Source organism: Coregonus clupeaformis, chromosome 30, assembly GCF_020615455.1.
Source record: "Coregonus clupeaformis isolate EN_2021a chromosome 30, ASM2061545v1, whole genome shotgun sequence".
NCBI classification, from domain to species: domain Eukaryota; kingdom Metazoa; phylum Chordata; class Actinopteri; order Salmoniformes; family Salmonidae; genus Coregonus; species Coregonus clupeaformis.
Genome location: NC_059221.1, coordinates 4,451,646 through 4,462,617, shown reverse-complemented (window position 1 = coordinate 4,462,617; position 10,972 = coordinate 4,451,646). Strand labels below are relative to the sequence as shown.

Sequence of the window (10,972 nt, the reverse complement as noted above, 5' to 3'; positions counted from 1 at the left end):
GTCCCATCCGGAAGACAGCACCCTACACAGGGCAATATCGCCAATCACTGCCCTGGGGCATTGGAATATTATTTTTTTTAGACCAGAGGAAAGGGTACCTCCTACTGGCCCTCCAACACCACTTCTAGCAGCATCTGGTCTCCCATCCAGGGACCGACCAGGACCAACCCTGCTTAGCTTCAGAGGCAATCCATAGTTTTTCCTATGTTCATTTTCAGATCTGATTTGCTAGTTTTTAGTTTCAGTTGTATAAAAATATTTATTTTGTTTTTATATGATTTAGGTTCAGTTTTACTGTTGGGGACAGAAAGTTTTATAGTTTGTGGTTTTTGGTATGTCAATTCTGGAACTGGGAGGCAGTAATACATAAGGTCATTAGTTAGGTTAGCCCTTTTCATGACTCCAATGCTACATTGGAGTCATTCCATGTCAAACGCACGTTTTTTTTGCAATTTCGTCATTTAAAAACTAGCGCACTAGCATTTCCATCCCTAACGCCAGGTTCGGCAATTTACCTGTCTTATATCAGCACGCTTGCACTCAGACGGAAGGGGTGGAAATATTTTAGGCATGTCCTTAAAAAACATGAGCCAAAGTGCTAATTTCAGGCAGCGCTGGTAGGGATATTTAAGACCAACCAAAAGCTGGTTTTAGCAGTAACGCAGTGGGTTATGGCATGCATTTTGACAGCGGAAACGCAGCCTATCCAGCCGTAACACACACTGCCCATATGCGCATGGAACAAGAGTAGCCTAATGTGCTTTTGGTGCCTGTATACTTCATATTTAGAAACATGTGTTTTCCCATTTCGTTTTTTTGAGTTAAAAACCAAGCATAGCCTCCCCTCCGCTCAATTAAGGCTTTTTTTTTTGTCCTGCCCAATGCAATCACGAAGTAAAGACTGTCGATAAAGGGTTTGGCTCCTGAGACCGCTTGGAAATAACTCTTAATCAACAAAGCTTTATTAAAATATAAAGTTTGAGAGGAGTAAAACAGCTGACATTCCTTTTTAAATCTATGCATTGTATGCAGGCCCACATTATTTTAGCCATGCAGGTCCCATTTTGGACGTGAGTAAAACCCCCTCCATGATGTAGGCTACGTGTCCATGCCCATAATGAAACGAGAGATCAGAACCTCGGTGAATACCGGTGAACCTCGTATTTAGTTATCTGCAACCTGTAACAATTGCTTGTTTTCCATTTCATATGTTCAAAACCCTTAGGCATTTTTAATTTTCATTTAATTTCATTACAACCAATCTTTTCTGACACATCCCTGAACCTATAGCGCTACCGCCTGCGCTTAGATTTACCATTGCGTTAGGTTTGTTAAAATAGAGCCCTAATTATCTTTTGTATTTGTAAAATCATTTTGGGGTGATATGAAAGTAGAATTACGGATGTTTCCAAAACCGTATTGCACGCTGTGATTATTAACGGTTAGACAGAGCGTTGGGAGAGTTGTACACGTTGGCCCCGCTGTGGTCAATTGTTCAAATGAGAACCCTATAGCTGTATGGCCAAGTAGGTGGTTTGTAGATGTTCAGTAGTTGTTCAATAACTGTCAACAACATTTCAACTATCTATCTACTAACCCTAATCTAGCCAAACCTTAACCCTTATTCTAAACCTAACCCTAACCTTAGCAAGCAGTTGCTTATCAACAGATATATTGTTGATGGTATGACCATCTGCAGATCATCTATATGGGACTATCCAAATAGTGTGACCGAATCAAGTTAGCTACCTAGACTTTTTTCCCGTTAGCTAGTTAGTGATAGTGATGCACAAGCTAGGCCTTTTGAAACATGCCATTTCCTGGCTGCATTTACCCACCAGATTCAGTAGCTTGAAAACCAACAAAAAGCTTGAAAACCCCCATTAGATTTCTGCTAAAGATAATTAATGATGGTTTTTATTTTGGTTAGTTTTGGAGTCAAAGATGGTTTCAGTATAGTTTTTGAAACGGGTTTGTAAATGATTTGATTTCAGTTTACTAAATGGTTTTTCATGATTCGTTTTAGTTTCAGTTGACTATAAAAACCTTGGAAGTCGGGATGGCCAGGCATTCGTGCGGTTGAGTACGTTTCTGTGATAACATGGACTCTTAACAACGTGATGAAACTTTGTTGCTCCTTGTGTAACAAGCAAGGTGTTTTCACACTTTTTAATGTCATGGACCCCCAAATATTAATGAGCCCCTGGGCGAGGACCCCTACTAAAATGTTGTATATTTTCGCAAGCTGACAATTAAGTTCCTGAGAGCCGCTTGCAAGCTGCGCAATTACTAACAGTGGTAATACTTATATTCTACACATTTTTACATGAAGAAAGTTTTTCAGTTTTAAAGCAAATTTCCTGCTTTTCTACACATTTTGCCATGGCTTATGCCATGTTCATATGCTATCTGAGCAGAGCTGGCTCTAGCCTTTTGGGCCCCTAAGTAAGTTTTGGTTGGAGGCCCCAGGGCACGTGCCCTGAGTGCCTGTTAGTAATGAGGCCCTGACTACCACTGGTTTACAGTGAGACAGGCAAGTGCAAATGCGATTTGCATATTGATGGAAAATATGATTGTCATTGGGGTTAGATAGGAAAGACCAATATTTAATTTAGTGAAAAATAACTTTTCTGCGGACACATAGAAAGGTGCAGAAGCAGCACACATATAAATATAATGTGGAAGCACATGGCAGTCAGGAGCGGAGGAATGGAGAAAAATTGAGTTTTTTTCTATTCAAACGGTTATTACAGAGACCGTGGCCATTTGGCTGGCCAATTACTGATCCTAAATTCCATGATCGTCACAGCCCTATCACATACAGTACCTTACCATACAAACAGCTAAAAGTCGACTGCAATATTGATATATGATCATACACAGTGATCACTCTTACTCTGAGACGCTTTATAAATAAGGGCCCTGGGCCCCTGCGGTGAAACGTTCAGTTACATTGCAGATAGAACAGAACTGCCACTGACCTGCTCATGAAAGCCTGCTGGTGTAAGTCTTGGGCTTTCCTGGCGTTCACAGTGGCCTGGACCCAGGCGTGTAGAGCTCTCCTCTTCGCTGCCCTTCTCTCACTCTCCACATACTGACCCAGTAGCTGTCTCAGCTCACACATCCCTTTGGAGAATCCACACAGAAATTGGGGTTTTCACACTTTTACAGTGTTAGTTTCATCAGCTGCTGTACAATAATGATACAAAACACAGGATAAACAGAATTTTGACTGCACTGGGCCAAGTTCTGTTCCAAGTGTATATTTGCTTACATGAAGTGTATGGCATGTGAGAAAAGTGGAGTTGCTGTAAAACTATCCCCCATTGTACAGAGGCTGATACAACACACTCAGAAAAGTGTTTCTCAACCCATTCCTGGGAGACGCCCAGCGGTTACAGTTTTGTTCTAGCCAAGCCCTAACACAACAACTGATCAAGGGCTTGGTGGTTAGTGGATCAGTTGACTCCAGTGTGGTAGGGCTGGGCTAGAACAAAAAAGTGCATCCGCTCCCTCCCAGCTATGGATTAGGAAAAATGTGTGTATTCAGAGACATTGAAACGGCTTTGTTGAAATAGAGCTGACAAGATTCCATATTATTTTGACAGACATGAATTATTCCTACCCAATACATTTATTTTTTAATATTCTGTAACGTTAAATCCCCCTGAACAGGCCCCTGGATTATTAAGTGAGACCCACTGTGGGTATGATCTCTCCAGCGCTGCAGACCCTCTCTGGCCTCCAGCGCCAGTCTCTCCTGGCCTCTCCTGCGGAACTCCAGGATGCGGGCGGCAGACCCCCTCCAGTGGGCCAGGGATTGGCCTAGCAGCCTCTGTTGGAGGTGGGCATGGGCTAGAGTGCTCATCTCCCTCTGGGAATGGACACATCGCTCCCACGCTGTAAACACCCTACAAACACACACGCAGGGAAGGGAAAGGAGGGATTTGGTACTGGTCAAGAGAAATCCTATTAACAGGAAATAGGGTGATAAGTCATGTACACACATCCAACAAAATCCCACATAGGAGAATTAAGTGAAACTTGAACAAAAGGTCCTTAGCGGTCGAAACATTGCAAATGAAACTACTGGAGCATCTAGAGTAGTGCCTGTATTTCTCTTAATCCCCTATACCCTTGAAAAATCATGTTTTGTTTGTAATAAAAAATATACATATATTCTCTCTCACACACACAACCTGGTGAGCATGGTGTGTGTGTAGAAGGCGCTGACGGCCTGGCTTTGTCTGAGGCGTGCTGTCCAGAGGGCGAAGGCGCTGTGTGTCCTCAGTCTCTCTCCTCTCCTCCGCAACCACACCGCCCTCCTCACCAGCTGGGCCCGGGCCTCCGGGTCTGGCCTTACTCTAATCAACATCCGCTGAGAGAGAGGATGTTATTAACCCATTATACCAACAGCAATAAATTGGAGGATAAATCGATGTGTGGGTAAAACGTTCTAACTTTTGCCTTTTTTTGCCTAGCTGAGAAATTGTGTTTGTTTATGTTCACTAATGGTCTGTGTTTTTGGATGTCACTGGACGAAGAAAAGTCAATTATGAAAATTATATTTTGTATCTCTCACTCTAGCCCACTTCCTCTTCTCTCCCAAGTGAACATTTGTTCACTCCCCTTTAAAAAAAAAAATACTTTCAGGTATTCCAGCATTGGATTGGTGTAAGCATGGGCTGGTGGGATTTTCCATCATATTCCCTACACCAGTAAATTCCTTGAGAGGTTAGTGTACATGTGCACACTTGGAGGAGAGGCAGTTGTGCTTCGTCTCCCTACCTTTTTCTCCCATGTTGAGAAGCTGCTCCTGAGGACTGCGGTGGTGTGGAAGTTGTCGGCCATCCTCTGCAGGGTGAGCTTTGACCTTTGGTGAGCGACCACCCCTCTCCAGTGAGCCACAGAGGAAGTCAGAAATGCAGTTTCCTGTGTGAAGCAGGAAGTATGTGTGACAGGTGACCGAGAATACTGGCACCCATGTTGACTTTCAACTGATCCCAATTCACTTCCTATCCCTTCGCCTTGGCCCTATCCCTTCGATGTTTGCAGATCTGTTAGATGGAAGCAATATGCCCTCCGTAAGGCAATCAAACAGGCAAAACGTCAGTACAGAGACGAAGTGGAGTCAACGGCTCAGACACGAGATGTATGTGGCAGGGACTCCAGACAATCACGGATTATAAAGGGAAACTCAGCCACGTCGTGGACACCGACACCTTGCTCCCGGACAAGCTAAACACCTTTTGTGCCCGCTTCGAGGAAAATACAGTGCCGCTCACGAGGACTGAGCTCTCGTTCTCTGTGGCTGAAGTGAGTAAGACATTTAAGTTTGTTAACCCTAGCAAGGCTGCCGGCCCAGACGGCATCCGTAGCCACGTCCTCAGAGCATGTGCAGACCAGCTGGCTGGAGTGTTTACAGACATATTCAATCTCTCCCTATCCCAGTCCGTTTTCCCCACTTGCTTCAAGATGTCCACCATTGTTCCTGTACCCAAGAAAGCGAAGGTAACTGACTATCGCCCCGTAGCACTCACTTCCATCATCATGATGTGCTTTGAGAGGCTAGTTAAGGATCATATCACCTCCACCTTACCCAACACCCTTGACCAGGGGTGTCAAACTCATTCCATGGAAGGCCGAGTGTCTGCGGGTTTTTGGTTTTCCCTTTCAATTCAGACCTAGACAACCAGGTGAGGGGAGTTCTTAACTAATTAGTGACCTTAATTCATCAATCAAGTACAAGGGAGGTGCGAAAACCCGCAGACACTCGGCCATCTGTGGAATGAGTTTGGCACTTGCCCTAGACCCACTACAATTTGCATACCACCCCAACAGATCCACGGATGACGGCAATCGCCATCGCACTGCACACTTCCCTATCCCATCTGGACAAGAGGAATACCTATGTAAGAATGCTGTTCATCGACTACAGCTCAGCCTTCAACACCATAGTGCCCTACAAGCTCATCATTAAGCTAGGGGCCCTGGGTCTGAAACCCGCCCTGTGCAACTGGGTCCTGGACTTCCTGACGGGCCGACCCCAGGTGGTGAAGGTAGGCAACAACACCTCTGCTACGCTGATCCTCAACACGGGGGCCCCACAAGGGTGCGTGCTCAGACCCCTCCTGTACTCCATCACTGCGTGGCCATCAAGTTTGCAGATGACACCATAGTGCCCTCCAAGCTCATCACTAAGCTAGGGGCCCTGGGTGGTAGGCCTGATTACCAACAACGACAAGACAGCCTACAGGGAGGTGAGGGCCCTGGTGGAGTGGTGCCAGGAAAAGAACCTATCGCTCAATGTCAACAAAACGAAGGGGCTGATGGTGGACATCAGGAGACAGCAGAGGAAGCACGCCCCCATCCACATAGATGGGGCCTTAGTGGGCGAGGGTGAAAAGCTTCAAGTTCCTCAGCGTGCACATCACTGACAACCTGAAATGATCCAGCCACACAGACAGTGTGGTGAAGAAGGCGCAAAGACCCTAACAAACTTCTACAGATGCACCATTGAGAGCATCCTGTTGGGCTGAATCCGCCTGGTACGGCAACTGCACTGTCCTCAACCGCAAGGCTCTACAGAGGGTGGTGCGGTCAGCCCAACGCATCACCGGGGGCACACTGCCTGCCCTTCAGGATTACTACAGCACAGGAAGGCCAAGAAGATCATCAAGGCCCTTAGCCACCCGAGCCACGGCCTGTTCACCCCGCTACCATCTAGAAGGCGGAGACAGTAAAGGTGCATCAAAGCTGGGACCGAGAGACTGAAAAACAGCTTCCATCTCCAGGCCATCAGACTTTTAAATATTCACCACTAGCCGACCTCCGCCCAGTACCCCACTCTGAACTTTAGTCACTGTTACTAGCCGGCTACCACCCGGTACTCAACCCTGCACCTTAGAGACTGCTGCCCTATGTACACAGTCATCGAACACTGGTCACTTTAATAATGTTTACATACCGTTTTACCCACTTCAAATGTATATACTGTATTCTAGTCATGGCTCATCCTATATAACTGCTGCTGTACACACCTTTTCTATTCATATGCTGTCCATAATGTCAATCCACACCATCATATACTGTTATGTGGGCAGCTTGTCTCTCCCTTTTCTGTTTCCCTTCCTCCTTGTTTTGTCCCCTCTTTTTCTGTTGTATCTGTATGTGTGTTTGTCCCCTTTATGTGGGTGTGTCTGGAGTGGATCAGGGGGCGTGCTCAGGATCTGCCTCTCCTGTGCAGCTGCGGGTTGTTTCCAGTGATTCCTGCCTACGCAGCTGCATCCTATTCTCTCATCAACCTGCACTACTTATTCCTGGGCATGGCTCTCCACCGGCGCCAGATCGTTGTTCTTACCAGAGCGGTAACTTGGCTCACCAGTAAAGTTATTTTGTCTTTGTCTTCAGCCTGGCTCTCCACTCTCCTTAACCTGTCGTTTGTTTTGTCTTTAGTTTCGGACATATCTCCCAACCTGCCTGCCTTCCTGCCTGTCGGTCTGCCTGCCTGCCTGCCTGCCTGCCTGCCTGCCTGCCTGCCTCAGCCTCTCCTTCCTCCGGAGCCGACTAGCCCACTCTGTTCCTTTACTTCAGTTGTTTTTGGACTAAGACAATTTTAACTTTGATTAAATATTTTTGTTTCTTCCACTCCCTTTGTCGTGTTGTTTCTCTGAGTGCTGGGTTGAACCATAGCCTAACAGAACGATCTGGCCATGGACCCAACAGAGAAACAGCACGGGGCAAACAAAGACAGCTTCCAACAAGCTATCCAGGCTCAAGGAACGTTGCTAGGACAGCATGACCAGTTGATTCGGACTCTTGTGGAAGATAATCATCAACTGCTGAACCAGGTGACTCAGTTAACTACACACGTCTCTAAATTGTCTGTTATCAGTTCTCCATCTCTCTCTGACCCCCAGTTTGATGCACCCCAAGTTGTTTCCTCGGACGCTAGGCAGGCTTCGTTCCGTCGGGAACCCCCTGTCACGTCGCCTGAACCGTTCAATGGAGAATTGGACAAGTGCCGGGGATTTTTGCTTCAGTGTGACTTGATTTTTCGGCAGAGACCACTGTCGTTTTCTACTGATTCATCTAAGGTACATTATGTTCTGGGGCTGTTAAGAGGGAAAGCTCTGGTTTGGGCTGAGGCTGTGTGCTCAGATCAAACTTTGACTGGATTGACTTTTGCTGATTTCTCTGCTAAATTGAAGACTGTTTTTGACCATCCTGACCATGTGGGTAATTCCTCCAAGATACTTTTTAATTTGAGGCAGGGTTCTAACAGTGTGGCAGTGTCACGAGTTACAAAGCCAGAACCCAGAAGCAGACCAGGACAAGGTAAGTTGAAACGAAGGTGAGTGTTTATTTACAAATTCAAGAGTGATGCTGAATAATCCAGGGAACAGAGCGGGCGGCGTTGATTAGTTGTTGGGGGTGCAGTGGTTGATCCAATCATGGCTCGGCAGCCGCCGACCACCAGGCAGAGGTTGGATGAAGGTTCCGGACGAGTGACTGCAGATGGAACAAAACGGAGGTAAGTAAACAACAAACCAACAAGGTGCAAAACAACAAAACTAACGCTAGAAGCTCTAAGACTGATACTCTGGTAAACCTACTGTTCATGGCTAACGATCCGGCAGGGAATGGATGTTAGGCCAGAGCCTAAGAAGGGTGATGATCAGGACCAGGTGTGCAGATTGCTGATGGGATGCAGGTGCGGAAATCAAGAGAGCTCCCCGGAGCGTTCCAGAACCCTCGGGAAACTGGAGATCCCGAGCAGAAAAACTAGTCCACAGACAGGACCCGACTCAGACTGCCGGGATCGTTACAGGCAGAGTACTCTATTGAGTTCTGGACGTTGGCAGCGGACTCCAAGTGGAACAATGTGGCACTTCAAGGAGCATTTCTAAACGGTTTGAATGAAGCCATTAAGGATGAACTGGCTGCTCGTGATGAGCCACATGATTTACATTCTCTCGTTTCCCTGTCCATCAAGCTAGACAATCGGTTGCGGGAGAGGCGTCGGGAGAGAAGCGATCGGCCACATCTAGGAGGACGAGTTCCCCAGCCTTCAACCACTCGAGTCTCGCCTCTCCGGAGTCGGCAGCTTCTTGTTCCTGATTCCATCCCGAGCACAGAGGAGGAACCTATGCAAGTGGGTCGAGCTCGACTACCTCCAGCAGAGCGGCAACGGCGCCTCCAGGCGGGTGAGTGCCTGTACTGTGGAGACGCCACACACATTCTGGCTACATGCCCTAAGCGGCCAAAAGACAAGGCTCGCTCGTAACGGTGGGTCTACTTGCGAGCCCAGAGTTAGATCCTGAACCCATCATTCCCCGATTACAAGTACCTGTAACCTTACGTTTCCAGAGTCATTCCCTGCCACTCTCAGCTCTCATAGACTCAGGTGCAGAAGACAACTTTATTAGCCACCAGTTCGTTACACAAGCTCGTATCCCCATGGAGCCACTACCTACCCCCATTCGGGTCACAGCCCTTGATGGGCGCCTCCTCGCGGAGATAACTCATCAAACCACCCCCGTTTCCCTAGTGATTTCTGGCAATCATTGTGAAAGCATTCAGCTAAGAGTTATGTCTGGCTCAGCTACCTCCCGTTTTGCTGGTCACCCTGGGATGAGACGCACGTTGACGCTGCTTAGGAGACATTTTTGGTGGCCTTCAATGGAAACTGACGTTCGGGCTTTTGTGGCAGCCTGTTCAACCTGTGCTCGGGGCAAAGCCTCCCATCAGTCCCCTTCGGGGCTGCTGCTACCCCTCCCAGTTCCCAGCCGTCCCTGGTCCCACATTGCCATGGATTTTGTCACCGGCCTACCCAAGTCTGAAGGTAATGATACTATACTTACCATTGTGGACAGATTCTCTAAATCTGTCCACTATATAGCATTACCAAAATTACCGTCTGCCAGTGAGACAGCGGACCTCCTAGTCCAACATGTATTCCGTCCCCATGGAATACCTGTGGACATCGTATCTGATAGAGGCCCACAGTTTACTTCCCGTGTTTGGAAGGTTTTCTGTTCTGCTTTGGGTGCTTCCGTTAGTCTGTCCTCAGGGTTTCATCCCCAGACCAACGGTCAAACAGAAAGAGCCAATCAAAACCTCGAAGCAACCCTTCGTTGTGTGGCTGCTCAACATCCATCATCCTGGGCCAAACATCTGCCCTGGATAGAGTACGCCCACAACTCCCTCACCGCCTCTGCCACCGGTCTTTCACCCTTCGAGGTTACCATGGGTTATCAACCCCCTCTGTTTCCTGCTCAGGAGAAGGAATTGGCTGTTCCTTCGGTTCAGGAGAACCTCCGCCGCTGCCAGAGAGTGTGGAGCGACGCTCGGGAAGCATTGCTTCGGACCACCGACAGGAACAAGACAACAGCGGATAGGAGCAGGACTCCCGCACCTGTGTTTCATCCTGGTCAAGAGGTTTGGCTGTCATCTAAGAACGTACCTCTTCGTACCAAATCACGCAAGCTGTCTCCTCGGTACCTGGGTCCGTTTGTGGTGGAGTCCATCATTAACCCCGCTGCGGTTCGTTTGAAGTTGCCTTCAGCCATGAAGATACACCCTACTTTCCACGTCTCCCAACTGAAACCTGTGTCCTCCAGCCTTTTGTGTCCGCCGGCTGATCCACCTCCACCTGTTCGCCTCATTGACGACCATCCGGCCTACACCGTCAGTAGGCTCCTGGACTCTCGGAGGCGGGGTAGGGGTCTCCAATACCTAGTCGATTGGGAAGGTTATGGACCAGAGGAGAGGTCTTGGGTCCCTAAGCGTTTTGTGTTGGATCCTCAGCTGATCACGGACTTCCATCACGACAACCCTGACAGGCCTGGTGGGTCGCCAGGTGGCGACCATTGAGGGGGGGGTACTGTTATGTGGGCAGCTTGTCTCTCCCTTTTCTGTTTCCCTTCCTCCTTGTTTTGTCCCCTCTTTTTCTGTTGTATCTGTATGTGGG

At 47.8% G+C, this 10,972-nt stretch overlaps 1 protein-coding gene across 3 annotated transcripts in view; it reads right to left on the bottom strand.

Moving 5' to 3' along the window:
• LOC121545936 overlaps window positions 1-10,972 on the bottom strand; it is a 92,394-nt gene that overhangs the window by 61,052 nt on the left and 20,370 nt on the right. For 2 of the 3 annotated variants that reach the window (XM_041856867.2, XM_045209409.1), the window contains 4 exons: window positions 4,789-4,932; window positions 4,191-4,378; window positions 3,703-3,911; window positions 2,982-3,126 (listed from right to left, as the gene is read on the bottom strand). In XM_041856867.2, the coding sequence (XP_041712801.1) occupies window positions 2,982-3,126; window positions 3,703-3,911; window positions 4,191-4,378; window positions 4,789-4,932 (686 nt within the window). The remainder of the gene's footprint in view (window positions 1-2,981; window positions 3,127-3,702; window positions 3,912-4,190; window positions 4,379-4,788; window positions 4,933-10,972) is intronic. The other variant, XM_041856868.2, reaches the window with a different exon arrangement.